The sequence below is a fragment of the Channa argus genome, chromosome 7, assembly GCF_033026475.1.
Source record: "Channa argus isolate prfri chromosome 7, Channa argus male v1.0, whole genome shotgun sequence".
Taxonomy (NCBI): Eukaryota; Metazoa; Chordata; class Actinopteri; order Anabantiformes; family Channidae; genus Channa; species Channa argus.
Genome location: NC_090203.1, coordinates 6,437,702 through 6,461,035, shown reverse-complemented (window position 1 = coordinate 6,461,035; position 23,334 = coordinate 6,437,702). Strand labels below are relative to the sequence as shown.

At 37.4% G+C, this 23,334-nt stretch overlaps 1 protein-coding gene across 1 annotated transcript; it reads right to left on the bottom strand.

The window, feature by feature from the left end:
- Positions 1–929: 929 nt before the first annotated feature.
- LOC137130187 (uncharacterized) lies at positions 930–22,061 on the bottom strand. The gene is made up of 18 exons (XM_067510007.1): positions 21,318–22,061; positions 20,607–20,718; positions 19,872–20,267; positions 10,196–10,516; positions 9,898–10,058; positions 9,148–9,460; positions 8,761–9,054; positions 8,546–8,657; positions 7,836–7,902; positions 7,125–7,545; positions 4,721–4,744; positions 2,991–3,389; positions 2,755–2,895; positions 2,316–2,393; positions 1,984–2,238; positions 1,758–1,869; positions 1,462–1,528; positions 930–1,255 (listed from the first exon to the last, which is right to left on the bottom strand). Exons 1-18 carry the CDS (start codon positions 21,381–21,383, stop codon positions 941–943), a joined length of 3,654 nt encoding a protein of 1,217 aa, XP_067366108.1. The 5' UTR covers positions 21,384–22,061; the 3' UTR covers positions 930–940.
- Positions 22,062–23,334: the final 1,273 nt, after the last annotated feature.

Genomic DNA, 23,334 nt, shown 5'->3' with positions numbered 1-23,334 from the left:
ATGGAAATAAATGTATAATCAGCATGTGTGGAATTTGTGTATTTGTGAAAACTACAATAACTAAGTTTGTCATTAAAGTTTCTGACACTTCACAACTTTTATGGAGGCAAATATGACAGACGACTTTAAAACCCTTAGTTCCTAAGTGTCACATTTTAAATCAAAAGCACAAGTCATAATCTGATCTAATCTGAACTCGCAGGCACAAAACACATGGTACTTGTGATACGTACGTTACTGAACTGTCCAAACTGTAAACACATTCTAGGCTAAAACCAAGGCTGATGTACTGATACGTGTAACCATGGCAGCAAAACCTCCCGTTTCTTCTTGTTTCTAACACCGAAATATTTTGTTATAATAACGTTGTATGAGAAAGATGGAGCATCTTTGCATTTGATTAGAATGAAATAAGTTTAGGTTACCTGAGCGAAGGTACAGTATGTCTGAGTATTTTGTGCACACTTCACTTAAGGCACGTAGGAACTATTTTCAAAGTTTCTTGCAAGCGAGCAGAATCCTAATATTATTTAAACTATTGCAGTGTACATGAATCATTAAACACTTTACATGCAAAAAGTTATTGACTTACTGCACACACACATTTAAGATATCATAAAAATTTGTAGCCTTTTTTTTTGCAAAGTGACAGAGATTATGAGAAGATTTCAAAATGAAACACATTTCTAAGTACACGATTCTCTCGAAAATATAAAAACGTTCAGTAGATTGTAAACTACTGTACAATGGCCACTGTTGGTGTTAACAGTTAACTGCTTTAAAGGCTAAACTAAGCTTTAGTTATTGATTTTTGATTAATCACTGTGCCATGGTTGAAACTGCACATACTGTGGTACTATTTAACATGACAGCAAGCAGCCATCCCATCAGACATCTAACACTGCAAACTCACTCTATGCACAATCACACCACACGATGCTTAAATCTCACCCATGACATCCTTCACATCAGAATACAGCGCATCCCCTCCCGCCTCCTCTGCCTCCTCCATATTCCCCGTCTCCTGTCTGTCCTCTCCGGCTCGTCTCTCCACTGCTTCTGTTTTGATTTCAGCATACTCTGTCTCTGGGGTCTCTGGTAAATTCTCCAACTTTGCTACACTATTGCTTTTCGATGCAGAGAAATGAATGGTGGAGTACTCCACGTCCGATTTGCCTGCTGCCGCACCTGCTCCTGCTTCAGCTGCTTCTTGGGGATCACTGTGATCATCTTCTACTGCCTGACCATCTTCTATCTGTCAAATGCAACACAGAAATTACATTAATTTGGTGGGAAAACACCATCAATGTGAGTCAATGCCTGAACCAAATGAAATGGCTCATTCAAATGTACAGTTTACAAAGAGTCTTTTGTCATTTTGCCACTAGATGTCACCAATTATCAAATTCACATCTGTCTTTGAATAATGTATAAAATGACAGGATGTGTAATTATAAATACCAGTGGACTCTCCTGATGGATTACCATCTCCATAGTCTCCACATTTGCAGGGGTCTTGTGTTTTTTCCTGAATAAATGACATTAATATTAAAAAGAAAATGAGCAGATTAATAAATTAATTACACTTGAACAAGCTGTACACAAACAGTCTGATGGATCTTTCTGTTCTTGTACACTTACTATAATATTTATCATAGTGTCCTACAGAATGTGTGGCCCTATTATTCACATACTGGGATACAGATGAACTAACAAAATCTAATTAAAATAAAGTTTAAATTAAAAAAAAGCTTTACCTGCAGCATACTCTCATCAAACAGCAGAAGATTGTAGAGAGAAGTACACCAATGAAAAATGCAACGATAACTTCCAGCTTTTGAACAATTTCAAACAGATTTATTCCTGCATCTGCAATTAACAAGAACACATCCTTTTTTTTTAACCGAGGCCACTGCAGGCTCTTTTTCTACAACACATTTTACAGCATGTTAAAGCAGATTAAGAAAAACATGTAACATTTACCTTCTTCCCTTTGGGTGTGACACACAACGATCATATCGTCACACTTAATAGTAGTGTTCATGTCATCTGTAACAGTTACTGTGAGTGAACTGTTCACTGTGTGGTTTGTCACAGTGGTAATCACAGAGTAGTTGGTGTAGTTCTTAATTAATGGCCAGTGGATGGAGTGTATGGGGAACCCGTCAAAGATGCACACACAGGTCAAGACGTCGGACTCTTTGTGACACCCAGAATTGTTTGAAAACGTTAGTGGTGCTGTAAAAAAGCAGAACAGGGCCAAATATGAGAACTGTTCACCTGTCTTCCAAAATCAGTCCGTTTACAGCACTCACATGTCACAGTTGTATCCGTAATCTGGTTTGTACAAAGATGTTTGGAACTTTGTTCAGTGATTCCAGACTCTTTCACGCCTTTAAGAAAACATTTAAATTGAATTAATCACACATCAAACATAATTCCCACCTATTTTAAGTAGTCACAATTAATAAAAATGTTTTTTACAAAGCCCTTACACAATATTTTCTCTCTCATCTGCAGCAGATTTTAAGCAAGACTGTGAGAAGGTGGACAGTACAATGAATTACTCCACTTGTTATCCAGATATTTTTACAGTACAGATGCACAGTAAGGAAGCATTTATATGATATATTTTATACATGAGGAACTTCTCCAAATCATGCTGGAGCTTAACAACCTCAGCAGGGAGCCTGATTTTTACCATTTAGCAAAGTGAATGTAACTGTATGATATGTAACGGTATGTTTTACTCACCGGTCACATTGAGAGTCAGCGTCTCCTCTGTGTTCATGTTGCCTGTGAAACTGATTTTACAGGTGACTTGTGCACCATGGTGTTCAGCTGACAGGTTAAAGGTCAAATTTGAAGATTTCACTGTGTCGTGAAACACGTTCTCTGCGTTTCAAACAAATATAATTTCACAGTGGTGTGTGTTCCACTCATTACTATGAATTTATTCAGTGAATAAACACTTTTGTAACTCTTCCTACCTGTGACAGTGATGTTTGTCTTATTAGACAACATGTAGTCATCTTTCGTCCCACTGAATTTCCCATAAACTCTGACCTCATAGAATCCAGAGTCTGACTTTTTGAGGTTCCTGATGGTGATGCTGCAGTTCTTCTTACTCAAGTCTGGCTCCAACATTGACACTCGTTCTTTAAACTCTGAAGCAGGTTCATTCTTGTTGGAGTCAAATATTAATGACTTATTACAGGTATGTTCAGATCCTTCACATTTGTACCAAGCTACATGTTGAGCAGTGTGTTTTTCATTGGTAGTAAAAGAACATGGTATCACAACACAGAGTCCAGCCTCTGCTGTTTGCCCTGCTACACTGAGGTTGAAACAAGATCCATGTTGACAGAGCTTATTTTCCCCTGGAGATTCTAATGTTGACACCAAGAAATACAAAAGAGACAATTAGGAAAAGAAGATGTCTAAATACCAATTACAGGTACACTCATAAACCACAATATTAAGTACACCTGTAAAATCTAATTTGATCCTTTACAGCAGCTCAGCCATGAATTCCAATATACAAGGTTTTAATTTCTCAGTTTTTAAGTTGAACTGTCAGAAAGGTGGTAATTAGACAACATATGTCATAGTGGGTGGTGGAGTCATACTGCCGTGCTTTATATTTAGAGGTGGTTCTATTGTTTTGTCCCCCTCCTATTGCATTTCAGTCCAACTCTACCAACCATGACCTCAGTATTAAACGCAAAGTAGAATTATCTGTTTATTACTGTAAGAGTTTCGACTAAAAAGCAGAGAAATCATCCTTCTGTCCATTATCTTTAACCACTTATCCTGTTCAGATTCGCAGAGGGCTGGAGCCTATCCCAGCTGTCACTGGACGATAGACATGCAATACCCTGGACAGGTGTCCCTTCTATCTCAGGGCCAACACAGAGAGACATTCACAGACAGACAATCATTCATATCTAAGGACAATTTAGAGTCACCAATTCACCTAACATGCATGTTTTTGGACTGCAGGAGGAAGATGGAGTACAGGGAGGAAACCCGGACAAGACGGGCGGAACATCTAAAGTCCACACAGATAGACCACAGTTGGGCAGCGATTTGAACTGTGAACCTTCCAACTGTGAGGCATCAGCACTAACCACTAATTATAAAAGTAGATTTTATATGAGCAGCTGCACTGGATTGCATTAGGTAGTACAGGTGAACTTAATGTGGTGGCAGATCGGCGGATACATCATGATTTATAATTCCTGATGGAGAGAAAGAAACTAAATTTTCTGAAAAGTATTAACATCACAGAAACACTGCTGAACATGTGAGGGGGGCAAATACAGCCATTTGCAGCAGTGTTAAACCAATATCTGACGTAGTGTTAGACAGTCGTGGTCCCCGGGACCTCTCAGAAAACAGCAATGGTCAGAAAAATAAAAAAGCACTATATTTAGATTTTAGATGTTTGCATATTTTTATACATGTATTTTTTGATAAATGACTGATTAGCTCAACAGTTTCTGCCAAACAATAAGGAGGCTTTAAACAGGTGTTTAGCTAAACTTTTAAAAATAATACTTATCTGCAATTTTGGAAAATAAAAATGATACAATATTCATAAGAGACACTACAACAGCAATCGAAAGTCTATTTAACTTCCATTACTAATAATGCCTTCAGCAACATAAGAAAATATATAGTTGCATTCACTTTTGTACCAAGATTGCATAAGAAGTACCTGTGCCAGCACTGTGTCTCCACACTGCCAAGAGCAGAGTCGCCCACTTGAAAAAGAACATCCTGATCCAGTAACTGAGACACTTAGTCTTTGCCTCCACGGGTCAAACTCTTCTCTTCAAATGCAGCAGCGATGTACAAAAAGTGTCGTTAATACAGGAAGTTTGGTTGATCAAACTGGACCAGTAACAGCTCCGCAGCACAGATGTTAATACAGGATGTTGCACGTTCTACTATTCTACATTTGGCACATTTAAGTATCGCTGTCCCCTGGGGTTTTCTTTGGCCCCCTGACATACAACAGTGCAACAGCTCAACCTCAGTGACGCCTTCTTTGAGACTCTGCTTGTAGCCAGTCCTTCCTCTTGTCACTTTTGGATCTCTTTTTTCTTACTGTGAAAGTGTTGCACAACGAACTGTATTGCTGCTCGCGTCAGACTACCTGAATCTAATACAGGTATAACAGTATCATAATATGCATCCCATGTCGTTCTCGGAATATGTAGCTTCAACATGAATGAAAGGGATGAAAACATTTCGATTGTTGGACTGACACTGTACCAGTGTCATGATTGAGAGCGGCTGTGTGAAATGTTAAGAAAAGGGAAGTTTGTGGCGTTTGCACAAAACATAAATAATAATCTTGGTCATCTTGAGAAACAGATCAACACATAAGTAGGTGTTGGCTTGTTGAGTGACAATTTGTGATTATTTATGGTGTTTATATCTTTATCTTGCAGAGTACAATGCAGAGCCTACTGATGTCTAGAGCAAAGGTCGACTAATGATAATCTAAGAATAGTTTTAAATGTATTCACATGTAAAAAAAAATTGTACACATTCAGTTTCCAATGGAAAGTATCTGCGTGTATTTTGTTTCTTCATTTTATCTTCTAGCATCTGTATCTCTGCATATTGTGCAAGATATGTGTGAGCTGTTCTGAGCAAAGACACTATAGTGAGTATGCATTTACAGATTTCCTTATTTGGCATCACTTCATTTTCAGCATCTCTGATAACTTCCTATTTTCACATTGTGCTACAGTGCAAGACTGAAGCGTATGAACTGACCGAACTTAAGATTCCTTATTAAAGTCAGACTAACAAAGTATAAACACGAAGGACACTTGTTCAGTATTTAAGATCAGGATTAACAGCCAGAGGGGCAAAGTGGAAAATAAAGAGGCACTGGGGATTCAGCAGAGCTTTTGGGCACAAACAAACAAATGATGAGGCGCCAACACTGCATTTAGTTAAATGTGCACAGTGGTTTTACCAAAGTAGGAATTTCAGCCACATCTTTGCCTATTTTCATACTGAATATAGAACAGCTACGCATCAGGTTTCCAGGTTCACATTCCAGCTCGTGCACGAGGTGATTCCAAGAGCAAGTCACTCAGTCACTCAGTGCTATGAACGCAGCTCCCCAGGCGTGACCTGCGGCCGCCCACCGCTCCTCCCAGGGGGATGGGTTAAATGAAGAGAACGAGTTTTTATTGCAACTTGTATATGTACTCAGTGACACGAAAAGAGATCGTTCTTTTTAAAAGTTACCTCACATTCCCACATAGGACTTAGAGCAGCAGCTCTGCACTGGCCTGAGCACTGGTAACTTTACAGCAGCTTTCAGTGTCCTGCACACGGATTATCCACCTGTGCACAGGTGGGGCCACAGACTCAAACTGTTTAGTTCAAAGTAAAAACAAAAGATGGTCCAAGTTTCCGTTTGGAATTTCTCATGAAAATTAAAGACAAAAAAGAAAATTTCAACACAGTCAATAGATATGTCTGGACTGGATTTAGTTACTTAAATATAATAAGTTAATACTAACAGTAAAACTACTACTAATTATAATTTGTAATGATCATGCGTCTAAAGCTGTTCTACATGATATTCAAGACTTGAATCTAGTAATGGACATTAACATTAGTGTAAACATAATTTTTTAGCATAACTTTGTTTCCCAGCTTTTTGCTTTTTACTGTTCTCTGCTGATATTTCAAGTTATTCTACACAGCTGATTTGATGTGAAGCTGAAGATGAATGGGCTGAATGAATGATACAGTGTGTGCACTAGGCCTTTTACACCTTTTACTGTGGTTACATTGAATGGTGTTACATCGCGGTGCTAATCAACACACACGGAAATGTCATCTACATGTTGAAGAGAGAAGATATCAAAATTAAAAAAATGTGACATGAGAAATATATGCCCAGGAAGTCTCCTTCGTTTGTGCCAACACACTGTTAAAACACTTGCTGTCCATTATGTACAGTGGTCATTCAAACTGTAAGTTATTGTTTTTGTTGATTTTTTAAAATTATATAACATTTCTGTTATTTTGATGAGTCCATTAGTCTCATATTGCTTTAAAATTGGGCTTTTAAAGCGTCAAACACTTTTATTCTTCAGAGACTCCATTAAGGTAAATCCGCCCCATTATTTCATTAACATTAGAATAAAGTGCCATATCCTCACCTCCCTCCACCTCTGCCTGAATAACCTGTTCTGACTCCTTATCTCCCATCACCACGGCTGCCTCTTCATAAACCACCAACATCTCACTCTCTTCTCGGCCATTATTTTGTCTGTCCATAGTTTTTTCTTTCTTAATTTCAGCGTATTCCGAGTCGCTGGTTTTTTGTGTCCCCTTGTCCTCTGTGGGACTCTTTCTTTTCAACTTGGAGACGTCGATGTCAGCGTACTCCGCTTCTTTTGGATTCACGTTATCTTCACCAGGTGCTAAGGGCCAAGCAGCCTCAGCTCCTTCAGCTGCCTGTTGGTCACGAGTTATATCATCTACTATTGCTTGATCAGCATCAACCTGTAAGAATCAATGTAGAAATGATATCTTTAGTATCTAACTTATGAAATTTCAGCTTCCACAAAACAAAGTCACAAAAGTAATTTGAAGCACTGTCACTGTGACTATAAGAATTATTGGACCAAAATGCAGACCTGATCTTTTATGATGGATTAGATTTGACTAGAACCTGTTTGGTTTAACTCCCAGTGTTGAAATCAAAGGACAATGATAGAAGTGGAAGACAAATAACTTATTAACTGCAAATAATAATAGAAAGAGATATAATAGAAATAAAAGTCAATAATTACCAGTGGAACTGCCTGAGTGGTCACCATCTCCACATTCTCAGTCAGATTTACAGAACTCTGTTTTTTTCTAGAGAACAATGTAATGTGACAAACATTAACAAATAATATTAAAAGTATTAAACATGTATTTTGTAGTTAAAGTCACTGCGTTTCATAACAGGTTGATAAAAGACAAAAAGGTCACGTAGGTGTGACAGTGGCTCAGCAGCATCACTTGACAGCCACAGAACTTTCTGTGTGCAGTTTCCATAATTTCCCCTATTCATATAACACAGATTTATGAATTAGAAAGTCAATGCATTGCATGACTATTTATGACCAGCAATACCAGCAATATGTGGGTGAGAGGTAGGATATAAATCGACAAATAATGAATCATTTGCTCGATCACGTGTGGAAAATATATGTATTTTGTTCAGCATACAACAATCTACACAAAACAAAAACAGACATGAGGCTCAAATTTCTTGTCTCTACAATCTGAATATGTGTACTAGGTGCTGCAGTAAGAACACACTGAGGAATGTTATGATATACCTCAAGAAATATTTAGTATTTAAGTACTAATTATGTAAATTGAACTGTAAATTGGATAAATGTGCTAAAACACTTGTGTGATGCTACTTTACAAAGTCAGTTAAATGACAGGACAAAAAAACACAAATTCTTGACCAAAAAAGAATTTAAAACCCAGAATAGTAAAACTATACCTGATGCATTTCCTTGCTGAACAGGTGATGGTTGCAGAAAGAAGAATCCCAATGAGAAATGCAGGAATGACCTGTAGCCAATCAATGTTTGTGGATAAATCTGTGAGGGAATCTGAAGTCAAGTGGGAAAAAATAATTATGGTTACAGCTGTTTTCTTGTTGTTCTTGGTGATAATATAAGAGAACAAGCAGTTACAGTAGGTAGCAGCACTTACAGTGATCTTTAACGTCTTGTTGTGAGACATTTTTCACTGAGAGGTTGTGTTTGGTTTGTCCATTGTCATTGCTGCTGACACATTCAAAAGTGGTTTTGCTCTGAGCCATCAGAGAAAGTCTGATGCTGCTGTTGACTGTGTGGTTTGACACAGTGGTAGTGACAGAGTACTCAGTGTGGTTCTCCAACAGAGGCCATTTGATGGTGGGTAAAGGAAGCCCCTCACTGATACACACACAGGTCAGGACGTCCAACTGATTCACACATCTAGAGTCATTTAAGATTTTCGGACCAACTGCAAACACAAACACAGTATCAGCATCACAGTTAACATACAGTAAACTACTATTAACATAAAGGCTCTTTCATACAAAAGAAGTCTATTTACATGTCTCAGTTACAGTTACATCACAGTCTGTAGTCAGAGCCATGATCTGATGTTCTGTGGTACAAATGTATCGTCCAGAATCTTCTGCTGTCACATTAGTGATGAAAAGAGTAGCTGTTCCATTTTGTAGGGTTTTGTTAGAACCATGTTTAGTCCATGTGATAACAGACGGAGGGAAACTTTCAACAGAACATGTCAGATTTAAATCATCACCCTCCTTAACAGTTTTTATTCCAGTAATTAAAGGTTTCTGCACATCTTTAAGAGAAAATTTCAGAAAAACTATTAGTTTATCTGAGAAAATCATGTTTTTCTAAACATGACCCAAGATTCAGTTTGAAAATAACCTGGAAGCCTTTAAAATGAAAAATGAAAAAAATAATGAAGAACCCTATATTTACTATATCTAAATTATATTTTCTCTCAAAGGGCATTTTCACATTGTACTCATATATTTTTACAATAACTGTATTGGGTGATGCTCAGATATTTTTCTGTACAGTTGAACTGTCCATAACTGTCTAATGTCATATTATAGATGCTGGCCCAACATGCTTTTGTGATTTGTGTTTATTTTTATGATCCCAGATGTAGTCCATATAATATCAGATTCAGGTTAGAACTTCATCAGTCTTCACTTTGTATTTCTGTTTAATTTCAGTTCCTTAACATCTAAGAAAATATGCCAGTAAAATATAATCGAGAGTAAAACATTTTTTAACACATTGATTAGTTTCAGAGTATCTACACTAAGCTTTGTGGTGTGTTTTCTATTTTATGATGAATGCACAGTTTGCTGTACTCACAGTTTACAGTATTTATGACTGCATGTAAATTCCTAACAGTAAAGGTTAACAGAGTCTCACCCTCATTTACAATTGTTTTCCCAGTGATTTTAACTTCCTTCACATCTATAAGACAACATGTAATATTTATTAAATACAATTTCAAAACAACCCTAAACTTGAACACAGTTCAGATTAACTATATGACAGTGTATCTCTTAACATGCATGTAGATGGAAAAGTTACAGCTTAGTTTTACTTACAGGACACATTCAGAGTCACTGTCTCCTCTGTTGTCATGTTTCCTGTGAACCTGACCTTACAGGTGACCTCTGTGCCATGGTGTTCAGCTGAAGGGTCAAAGGTCAAAGTTGAGCTGTGTCTCTGAGTGACAGCAGTCAGATTCTCAGTCTTGAAATCAGTGATGTTTCCTATGATGTGAGAATCATTAACTCCTGCTCTTCTCCATGTCCAGGTAATTTCAGGAACAGATCCAGAGCAGAGACCAGGAGCAGTGCAGGTCAATGTGGCCTGATGTCCCTCTGTCAGTGGAGGAATCATCACTGTGGGCTTCTGACTCAGACCTAATGGAGAGTAGAGAGCAGTCTGAGGATTGTCACTTACATTTAGACAAAAATAATCTGATAAAGTAAACATTTTTATGGAGCAATTGGTAGAAGTGATGTTACTTATGTAACTACTGCAGTTCCTACTCACTGCCCACAGAGGTGGTTTAATGCCAAACATTACTTCATGTACCATTAAGACTATAAATAGATCTAAATGTATTTATTATAGTTCTTCATACCTTTAACAGAGACTGTTGCTCTTGGAGTGAATGTAAATCCATCCTGTTTCCCAGATAATAAACCATTAACTCTGAGCTGATATGATCCAGAGTCTGACTCCTTGAGGTCATTGATGATGATGCTGCAGTTGTTTTGACTTATTTCAGGCTCCAACAGTGAAACTCGTTGTCTAAACTCAGACTGAACTTTTTGGTTGTTTTTGTTACTGTGAAATATCATGTCTGATTCTGTACATTTTGGTTTAGATGGTTCACATTTGAACCAAACTATACTTTGGGTTCTAAAACCAGGAGCAGTAGAGGAAGAACACGGTATCACAACACAGAGACCAGCCTCTGCTGTTATTTCACCTTCAATAACACTGATACACAAGTTATCATGAAAGGATTTTCTGCCCAGTGATGCTTCTGTTAACATAAACAGATCAAAAATATTAATGACACAGTCCCACAATACACAATAAAATGTATTTAATTATGCAGAAAAACTTCCCGTTTTGATAAACTGCACTAAATAAACGAGTCATTTAAATTACTACACTACACTTTTCAAGTAAGTGAATAGGTGCTTTGAGTGAGTTGGTAAAGTCAAAATATACGTAAGTACATTTGTCATTACATTTTGCTACCTACTTTACCCAAGATTACTATGAAGTTGAATACCTGTATCAGCATTGCTGCTTCTCACAGAAACAAGCAGAGTCGGCCAGATGAAAACTTTCATTCTGATTGACAGTTTGAGACAGTCAGTCTCTCCCACCGGACAAACTAAAAATGCAGTAAACATGGAAAAGCTGAATCAAAAGAAACTCCACACATCTTTAAACGCGATGTTGGACATTTATTCTACAGTTGAGAGATTTTACATAAGATTTTATATAAGGATGTAGCCTCTGATATGATCCAGAGTCTGACTTGCTGAGCTCATTGATGATGATGCTGCAGTTTTTCAGACTCAGGTCAGGGTTCATCAGAGACACTCGTCCTCTAAACATAGACTCAGTGTTTTCCTTGTTACTAGAGTTACAGTGACTCTTTATGGCCCAGGTTTATCACGTTAGTTAGATCACACGTTGGTGTATTTATTTTTGCAGTCTGGTTTTCCTTCTAGAACAAAAAAGTAATTGAAGAGGGAAATTATGACTTTCAAAGCGAGCGGAGGTGAACAGTCAGTTTAAGAGAGAAGTATCCTGTCATTTCACTGTTTTCAGCAACATCAGATGGAAACATGTTTGTTGCAGTATTATCTCACATTATGTTATCAGTTTCATACATTTTTCAAAGTATTTACCTGTTAACAGTCAAAGTTTTGTCGACCGCTCTAAAAGACAAATACCTGTATTATAAGAAAAATGACATTAGAGCTGCAAACTCCACCTGTGTTAGTGTTGTTGTCTCTCACAGAGAAAAGCAGAGTGACCAGGACGAACACAAACATAATTTACAGTAAGTCTCCTTCTCAACTGGACAAACTGTTCACTCCAGAAGCATAAAACACATGAGCACAGCAAAAACCGGTATTTGGCCAACTTGTTCCCTGACATGTTTTATTTTGAAGCACTTTATGATCTGTTTAAGATCAGCTGCCAAAATAATAGATTTTATCTGTAGCTCAAAAACAACTGAATATATCATCTCTACAATTCCTAGACTTTCCCAGTTTATACAAAATATATAGGAAAGAGTGAAAGAGTTTTCCACAGCTCACAATTTAAAAATCACACAAAATAATGTTTCTGTTACCTCTTTGTCCTGTTCTCTAGCTCCCTTCTCTCCTCTCTGACCTCTGAGGTATGACTTTCTTGTTACACTTCCTCTCTCTTTGCAATACAAACATTTTCCAGGAAGTGGTCCACACACTGCTGCCCATTAATTTATCTTTGCTTAAACTGTCACAACTAAACCTAAATCAATACATCAGGTTGGGAAAATGCAACTGTGTACTGAATAATGAGACAGTGTGAAAGGTGAGAGATAATAAAAGAAACAGATACTGTTTGTGGTGTTTAGATAAATCTTGTCTCCTGTTACTGTACATTACTGTATAACCTGTATACTGACCAAACCATCTCCTCTAAAATAACACACACCACCAACACTGCCGTCTTTTAGATTAGACAAATGTAAAGTTCTGTTTTCAGGCCTCACACTAGCTAGAAGTCTTCATAAGGTCCAGAAGGCTGCAGCTAGAATCTTAACTAAATCCACAAAATCTGACCTTATTACAGCAATTTCAATCTCCTTTCATTGGCTCTCTGTCCATTTCAGATCAGACTTGAAAGTGCTTCTAATGACACACAAGTGCACATCATCTCCTTAAACACTACGTCCCATGTCGTACTCTCTGCTCCCAGAGTGCAGGGCTCCTGTCTGTGGATACTGGACCTTTTCCTATCGAGCCCTTTGCTCTGGAATGACCTCCACCACCATGGTGTTATAGTTTCAGTCTCAATTAGCGACCCAGTAGGCACAGTAGTCTGTGGTGTTGTGTTGGAGGTTTCTTCTGTTAAAGGGAGATTTTCCTCTCCACCATCGCCTAGTTGTTCGAGGGGCATTTGTTGGGTAACTTACAATGTAAAGTGCCTTGAAATAAATTTGTTGTTATTTGGCGTGATACCAATGAACTGAATTAATAAAAAATACTTGCAGAACTAAAGAGAGAATATCTTAGCATCTTAGCTTTTAAGTTCAGCTGCATGGTGAACTTTTTGGTTTTACGGTTTATTGTGCAAATTCATATATAAGGATCTAATAAAAGAATCATGCAGAATTTATCTTCTGCTTCTCTGCAATAACTTCCTGCCCAAACTTTAAGTTGCTAAATTAGAACTATGTTTAGCCACAAAGTGACTACAGTCTATTGTCATCAGTTTAGGTGCAAGTTCAACATTACAGAACCTGTAGATACAGTATGTGTTTGTGTACTGGAAGTAAGACAGGTTTCCTTGTAAACGAGAACTTTCTTATGAAATACACTCACACAGTTTGCATGATAATGGTCACCAGTCCAACGTGTTCATGGAACATGTTGAAAATAAAAAGGGAAGTGACTTGATGAAGTGCTTGACAACCGGATTAAAAGTGTTTAGTTTAAAAACTAAAAACATGAGACTGGTCAACAATATCTGGCAAAACAATTGCAATTTTTTTTATTCAAGAGTAAACTGTTCTTTAAAAAGAAAAAAGAACAACAAACTGGTCATGATGTAACTGCTGTATTTCTCTGAAAAGATTCTCTTTTCCACTCGTTACATATTTTATATGTACAGGGACATTAGCTCCTGAGATCAGAGTGCGTGGATGCCTCTTTAACACACACTGGCTTGCCTGGCCACGCCTCACAATCTATAAAGCACCTCTGCAGGTTTATGAGCTTGAGAGTGAAAGGGGGTCCGAATACTTTCTGAATGCACTTTATATAATGTCGCTGTTGGATCCTGACTTGAGTCTAAAAAACGACATTGTCGATGAGCTCAGCAAGTCAGACTCTGGATCATATCAGCTCCTTATGTGATGTGTTTTCATTTTTAACTGTTATCTTACTGTTGGTAATCCAGTGCAGTCTTGGAAGGTCAGTTTTTTGCTTAGTATACTGAATTTTAAGTTTGCAAGTTTCAACCCAATTGTCTTTTGCATGCATGATATGAATAAATCACTAGAGGTTTTGTTGCATTAGCTCACACATCACAATTATACTTCACAATATACTTCACTGCTTGCACATGCTCATTAGCTGCATCCAGTCTCAATAATGAAGAAGTACAAAACAGCCTTTGTAGCCTGACACTTCTTACTGTTACTCTGCTGATGCTGCATGTGAAAGGATGCAAATAAAACATTAACCCCCAAACAATAATGATGGACATTCAACTTGTACAAATGTTCAAGAACTAAAAAAAAATGGTCAAGGAATCTATAATAAAAGTTATAGTAAAATAATTTCAACTATATTAGTGCATCCTCTTGATAAATTAAGTTAAATTTAACTTGTCAATTTCTTAATTTATAATTTAAGTTGTAATATAATTTATCTTAATTAATTTATTTCTGAAAAGATAGCTCAGATGTTGTTCCTGGAATCTGCCGGAGCCACTCTCCCCAGTTTGGGGGGGGGGGGGGGGGGGGGGGGTCACAACTCCCAATGTTCTTATTAGCACATGTGACTCCACCTTCCACATCTTTTCTAACTCTGTCAGCTAATGCAACGAAAATATATCTGTATATTTTTGGCTTGCTGCAGTTGCCAAATGAATTGCTTCATTTCACTGCTATCTGATAGAAAAATGAAGCTGCAAAGACACCAAGTAAAACTGAAAAGGAAGAAATTAAAAGAGGAAGCAGATGAAGTTGGTGTACAGGGGCAAGAGGTGGTAGAAAAAAAAGGAGGAAGCCATCAGAGGGGGATGAAGAGACTCAACATGAAGAAGAGGAGGATGAAGGGTACTTCAATGTAAAGTAGATAAGTGGCTGGAGGTCAGTATGTAGGTGCTGGGGCGCTTTTACCATCACTTCTTTCTTCCTGATGTTGCTCTCTCTGAGGATTGCTACATCTATCACTACGGCCGTCTTCTGTTTGTCCACCACTACTATGTCCGGTTGGTCACCCGTCACCAGTTTGTCAGCCCAAAGGATCGTAGCTTGATCATCTTCAACCACCTTTGGAGATGTGCCGAGTGCAGACAAAATGACTTTGGGACTTCCAGTGTGCACTCGGCACAAATATTTCTGTACACTGTGGCAGCCACTTATGGTTTTCCATGTGCCCTGCCTGCTGGCATCTTGCACGCTGCTGTTACTGCCTGCTATAAGCACCATACTTAAACTAATAATTGGCCAATGGTCAGTGCAAATGTGTTTCTAGCCCTGCACTTCACCACACTATGTTTACACACAAGCACAGAATCATTAAACAAACTTTAATTTGAACTATGAACTTTCAATCTGTTGATAGCTCACGGGCAGTGAGCAGTGGGCAGTTTAAATCTTCCAAACAAGCTAAAGTTAGTTATGATTCCAAGAGGCTCCATGTTAGGACAGATGCGTTTTACTTTATACACCATTTCTAAAAAACACTTCATATGTTTCTATTTTCACCAAGATGACACCCAGTTATATTTATCTATGACGTACTACCCCAGTACTACTGAGAGGAACCCTGAAGTTATCCTCGACCAGGATATGACCTTTAACTCAGACATAAAAAACTATTAAAAAACAATTAAAAAGTCTCTAATTAATTCAAAATGTTGGAGCACGAGCACTGACTGAAATTAACAAGTGATCATATTTCTCCTTCATTAGAATTTATAATTTAAAACCCATCTATTTTTATAAAAAGCCCCTAATAATCAAGCTCGACCATCTCTGAAGGACGTCATAGTCCCATATATTTCCAATAGATTACTTCAATCTCAAAATATAGACCTGTGGAACCAGCACCTAGTTCAGATTTGGGAGGCAGCCACCCTCTCTTCATTTAAGAAGAGGCATATTTTCCTCTTTGATAAAGCCTATAGTTACAGCTCAGGGGCTCTTAGTTATACTGCTACGGAGCCAGCTGGGACCACTAAAGACACAAAAACATACCAAAGGAAAAACCAAAACCTAAAGTGGAGTAGAGGTGGATCGCCAGCGTTTGCTGCCAGCGTTGAGAGAGAGAGAGAGAGAGAGGAGAGAGAAGAGAGAGAGAGAGAGAGAGAGAGATGGCATCACACATAATTCACAAAGTCACCATTTCACAAAAAAGATGTGACACATGCTGCACAACAGACTGTGCAGCTCACTTACATCTATCTACCATGAAATAGATTATACCGTATAATACATAATGACATTTAATTAGATGTTGACTTCAAATTAAAATGATTTCCCATCTGCAATATTTAAATACACCTTAGTTGCAAAGATGCAAGTGTCAGTTTCTTTAATGACATAAATGAAGGGGGATGGAAATCTAAAGAGCCAATTATGAGCTCATGATAATTTCAACATGCTGAAAACTCTCCACATTGCTGCTATTATTCTACAGATTAATTTGAACAAATATTGTAAATGTGAAAACTTAATATTAGGATATTTGATATTACAATGACATACAAGTGCTGAAAAGGGAAAAGGTTACCATAAAGGGAGAAAAGGCCTGGGAGCAGTAGCCTGAGGGTGGAGGGTGTTCTGCCCAGCAACAGAAGGATATTAAACAAACATGTATGAAGTTTTTAGAACGGCACTGGACGAAAGCATGAAATTCTGTTGGTGTAAATCTCTCACACTCCAGATGTTTGTAACCAGAGGTTATCGACACAAAGACATTTTCTTGAGACATGTAAATGCACATGGTCTCAGGGCCTCCGACCTCCGACCTGAATGACAATCTCTATCTTTAAACCAAAACAGAAGCAGTCATAAAATTTCATAAACACAAGTTTTTTGAATAAGAAATTATAAAAAGTGAAATCATGAGGTTTGATACAAGTATTGGTAAAATCCAACGAAAATAATGCTAATAATTTAAGATAATAGGCCAAATACACACGCCAATATGCGATGTCTAAGCTGTGTTTAGCGAAGTATAATAAATATAAGCACAGTAAACTGAAAAATTCAAGAAAATAATGTGCACAGTAAATGAGGTTGTTAGTTGTTGAAAAAAGTTGGTAAATGTATGATGGAACCACAGTGCCCCCAAAGGGTAATAATGTTCATTATGTCCATGTGCCACATGCTTACAAATCTGACCTTTGTACAACTTTAGATTTTGTATTTTATATCACACAACTTATGCATCATTTACTTCATGATATTTGACTCATAAAGAGTTTTAGAAAATAATACCATACATGACTTCTACAGTAAATACATGTCAACATACTGTATGCTGACGTGCTGCTGTAATGTCATTAGATGGTTTCAGGTTGTGTTACATTCTGATGATCACTTATTTAACTTCTTCAGCGTGTGGTAAATAGAAAATCAGCCTCATACATTTGCAGAATATTTTTCCTCTAGAAAAAAAAACAGGCTTCTCCTCCAGAAGGTGTGAAAGAAGTTACACGTCCATCATTGTTTAAAGTATCAGGAAAGTCATCTGAATTTTAGTTCAGACTGGACCTTAACTCCCCTCATCGTCTTTGTCAAATAATTAATTTTCTTTTTTGTAACTTTTTGAGCCTTTTCAAAGTGTGTGAAATCATGATTTTTCTATGTTAAGTCATTGTTAATTTTTTTATTATTTTAAAAGAAAGAGGAAAGCATCATGCAAAAAAAACATACATACACATATACATATATATGCATATATATGTATGTGTGTGTATATATGTGTATATATATATATATATATATATATATATATATATATATATATTAAATACAATAAATAAAATTATTATCCCTGTGCATGATCCCCCACAGAGTGAAGACATTTTTTGCAGAACCTGAATGATACAGAAGAATTAAAAATAAACAGCATTTTCAATGCAATACATCCCAGAGACGCTGGCTGAAAGGTCCCTGTGGAGACTTGTCAGTCTAGAGGCTGGGCGATGATGTCATACTCAGATGATTGGTCTGGTTTTTTTTGTGACATGTAGGTTCCATCCTCTTGATTTGGTTTCACCTTTTTCCTTTTGTTCCATTGGAGAATAAACAGTGGCCCATTAACTGCTGTTTCACATACATTAAAAACATAAAATACTGATGTGGAAACTTACCATAGGTACAATGTGGAGATGAGACAGATGTTCACACAGAGAGATACAGCAGCAATGGTCCAGGGAAGAACTACACTAGGTCCATGATGTTGCAGAACATCTGCTGTAAGAAATAACATAAGAGCTGATGTGACACAAAGAACAACATGTTAAGTGAAACTGTGTGTTACTTAAGCGAATTTGTTGAGCTTTGAAAATGCTGTTTTCTAATCTGAAAATTTTAAAATTATGATTATTTTCTAACAAAGAAATCAGTAATAATACACTGCTGATTCCACATAATTGTCAGCTTTATTGCATCAACATATTATCGACATGTTTAGCAGCACAGAGCATAACAGGAAGCATGAGAACCCTCAGAAAATGTTAGTAAAGTCTCTTTGTACCAAAGTGATGTCAGACTGCAAATACAAAGCAGATTAAGGAAATTTGCTAAACAAATGATGGATAATAAAAAGTATCCCAATTAAAAAACACAATGATGACTTGTGGTCAAATTGTTTAATGTTTAATAACTAATTTGTGAGGCTATCTGGAATTAAGAGAATAATAAAGATTGTTATTCATCACATAATATCACAAAACAAGTAAACAGGTACCAAAACTTACAGTAAACTGTATTGTGCGGGTAATTTTTCACTGAGAGGTTGTGTTTGGTTTGTCCATTGTCATTGCTGCTGACACACTCAAAAGTGGTTTTGTTCTCAGCCATCAGAGAAAGTCTGATGCTGCTGTTGACTGTGTGGTTTGACACAGTGGTAGTGACAGAATACTCAGTGTGGGTCTCCAACAGAGGCCATTTGATGGTGGGTAAAGGAAGCCCCTCACTGATACACACACAGCTCAGGACGTCCAACTGCTTCACACATCTAGAGTCATTTAAGATCTTTGGACCAACTGAAAACACAAACACAATATCAGAATCACAGTTAACATACAGTAAAATGCTTTTGTGGGGTTTTATTAGAACCATGTTTCGTCCATGTGATAACTGATGGAGGGAAACTTTTAACAGTACATGTCAGATTTAAAGCATCACCCTCCTTAACAGTTTTTATTCCAGTAAGTACCGGAAAATCCAGACAAACTATTAGGGTTTATCTGACAAAATAATTAAGGCCCAGATTGAGCCTGAAAACAATTGGAAACTTTTGAAATGCCTTGATGAGGAATCATCACTGTGGGCTTCTGACTCAGACCTAATGGAGAGTAGAGAGCAGTCTGAGGATTGTCACTTACATTTAGACAAAATAATCTGATACATTAAACATTTTTATGGAGCAATAGGTAGAAGTGATGTTACTTATGTAACTACTGCAGTTCCTACTCACTGCCCACAGAGGTGGTTTAATGTCAAACATTACTTCATGTACCATTAAGACTATAAATAGATGTAAATGTATTTATTATAGTTCTTCATACCTTTAACAGAGACAATTGCTCTTGGAGTGAAGGTAAATCCATCCTGTTTCCCATTAACTCTGAGCTGATATGATCCAGAGTCTGACTCCTTGAGGTCATTGATGATGATGCTGCAGTTCTTTTGACTTATTTCAGGCTCCAACAGTGAAACTCGTTCTCTAAACTCAGACTGAACTTTTTGGTTGTTCTTGTTACTGTGAAATATCATGTCTGATTCTGTACATTTTGGTTTAGATGGTTCACATTTGAACCACACTACACTTTGGGGTCTAAAACCAGGATCAGTAGAGAAAGAACACGGTATCACAACACAGAGACCAGCCTCTGCTGTTATTTTACCTTCAATAAGACTGATACAGAAATTCTTTTGACAGGATGGACGTCCCAGTGATGCCCCTGTTAACACAAAAAGAACTAGAAAATGAACACAATATCACATTACCAAATGAAATGTATTTAATGATGCAGATAAGCTGCTCCTCTTGATAAACACTACTTGATAACCAATGAGTCATTTAAATAACTACACTACACGTATAAAGTAAGTGAATAGGTGCTGTGAGTAAAGCTACTATTGAGCTACTGAAGTCAAGGAGGAAAATGAACAGGTCTACATCTAACTTGTACGTATGAAAGGAAAACATATGTAAGTACGTTTGTCATTATATTTTGCAAACTGCTTTGCTTATATCATTAACAATGGCATCAAAACAAGATTACAATGAAGTTGAATACCTGTATCAGCATTGCTGCTTCTCACAGAGAAAAGCAGAGTCGCCCAGATGAAAACTTTCATTCTGATTTGCAGTTTGAGACAGTCAGACTCTCCCACCGGACAAACTTTGCACTAAAACGCAGTATAAATAAGGGTGAATAAGAGTCATCTACCACAGGAACCTGTGTAAATTATTCTAAGTAACAAAAAATCTCTGAGCTGATATGATCTAGAGTCTGAGCTCATTAACACTGATGCTGCAGTTTTTTCAAACTCAGGTCCAACAGAGACACTTGTCCTCTTAAACCAGACTTTTTCAGAGTTACTAGAGTTAAACATTGATGGCCCAGGTTCAACACTTTTGTTGTGTAGTTGTATCACATTTTGAATTTGGCCTGAAATAGTGAACGAACATGGTAAAACAACCCAGAGTCCAGCCTCTGTGGGTATTAGACTTTCACTATTTATATTTGCAGTATTGTTTATTTCTAAAAGAAAAAATAATGAAGAGAAAGAAAAGTTTCACTTGTATTTCCATTAACAACACAATTGTTGTCAACAGCTCTAAAAGACAAATACCTGTATCATCACAAAAATGACATTATAGCTGCAAACTCTGAGTTAGTGTCATTGTCTCTCATAGAGAAGCACAGAGTTACTAAGACGAACAAAAACGTCCTAATTTAAGATGGACAGACACACAATTTAAAACCACATAAAATAAATGTTACCTCTTTGTCCTGTTCTCTAGCTCCTTTCTCTCCTCTGCTCTGAAGTGTGTCTCTCTTCCTCATCATGTTGTAGTTTTCTCTCTTTGCAATACAAGACGTTTCCAGGAAGTTGTTTACACACTGCTGGTCATTAATTCATCTCTGCTTAGACTGTTACACTTAAACCTACAATCACCTGATATCACATAATTATTTATGCATCCAGTTGGGAATATGCCAGTGTGTACTGAATAATGAGAGAAAATAAAGTAACACTTACTGTATGTGGCCTTTAAATAAATCCTGTCTCCTGCTACAGTATATTGTATAATATGTTCTATGTCCAGTATAACGATGGAAGCATCACTGAATGCTCTGTATTACTGGGTAATGTTGGTGGTGTTTGCTAAATCATGAAATAACTTCCACAGAACATTTATTCATAAATTATAAAAAGAAATATTCATCACTAATTAGGTGAAAAAATTCTTTCAGAATTTAAAAGAAAATCCTAGTTTTTAAATTCAGCTACATGCTGAACTGTTGGTTTAATGGTTTGAGCTAATTCATATTCAGAGCTCTCATGCAAAATATACAGAGTAGAAACGCTGCATTTCTAAAACAACTTCCTTTTCACACTTGAATCTGCGCAATAAGAACTTTGCGTGTTACATTTATAAATGATCTTTTATGAAACATTTTTTGTCACTGTACATCAACTTCTGTACAGGTGTGTTTGAGTGTATCATCATTACTGAGCTAAGTTGCAGCTGTCACCAAGAACACTGCTGCCTTAGTTTTAAATAATTCTACGTCCTTAGAGTCTGGACTCCGAGTTCAAACTTGTCACTTCCGGATTGGTGTACTCTTTATTGAGAAATGTCCCTTGTCATTTAACCCTTGTGTTGTCTTCCAATTCTGTAAGCTCTCCTTGTCTTAAGGTTCAAAAATGACACGCCATCACTAAGCCTCTAATATAAAGCAGCTGAACTTAATATCAAACCTCAAATCTGTTTAGCATGAAGAAATACCCTCATCATTTATCACAAACTCTGTGTCCGTCTAGGATTCCCCTCCTCAGTGTCCAGTATTTCATCAATATTCAATATTTTTCTGCTGCTAAAGGTTCCTGCATAGGAGTAAAATGTTTTTAGCAAGACAGTGTACGTACAAGTTAGACCAGGACAAAGGACTTCTGAATGGGAAACAAGTAGGCAAACAGAAACTATTCAACAACAGCCTGACTATAAACACAACTACAATATCTACCAACCTTTTGGCAACACATCTTTTGGGAGGTAGGAAACTAAAGTGGTGGGTGGTGAAGGCCTCTCTCCTCCTTGTTGCACGTAGCACAGGGGGCAGCTCAGGCTTGTTGTTTCTGACTGTGCCAACCATAATCTTCTTCTTCAGCAGCTGCTGGTCAAACTCATAATATGTGAAGAAACTGTCACACGTGATATTGTGACCCCTCAGTCCAGGGTTGTAGAGGTACGGCAGGTGCTCCACCCACTTCTCTAAGCAGAAACTGGATCTACATCAATTCCAGCCATGTGGACTCGTCGTGGGCTCACTGACCTGGTCCCACACAAAGAGCATAGACCAATTGTAAACTTTAAAATGTTGACTGATGAGATGTAGAGGTTTGGTGGGTTTTTACAGAAACATCACTTTGTCAGTGGCCACACAGTAGCTCAGAACTAACAGTGTTCTGTTACCTGTGTGGAAAAACATCTCATACCTGCTGTCTCCTCTGTGGTCATGTTTCCTGTGAACCTGACCTTACAGGTGACCTCTGTTCCATGGTGTTCAACTGAAGGGGTAAAGGTCAAGTCAGAGTCTCAATTCTGAAATCAGCGACGTTTCCTGTGATGTGAGAATCCTTAAATCCTGTGCACTGAGTAATGAAAGAGAGTGAAAGGGTGAGAGAAAAGGAAACACCACATACTGTATGTGGTGTTTGAATGAATCTTTTTTCATGCTAACACATAACAGACATTATGTATAATGTATTACATGTGATACATTCCTGTATAAT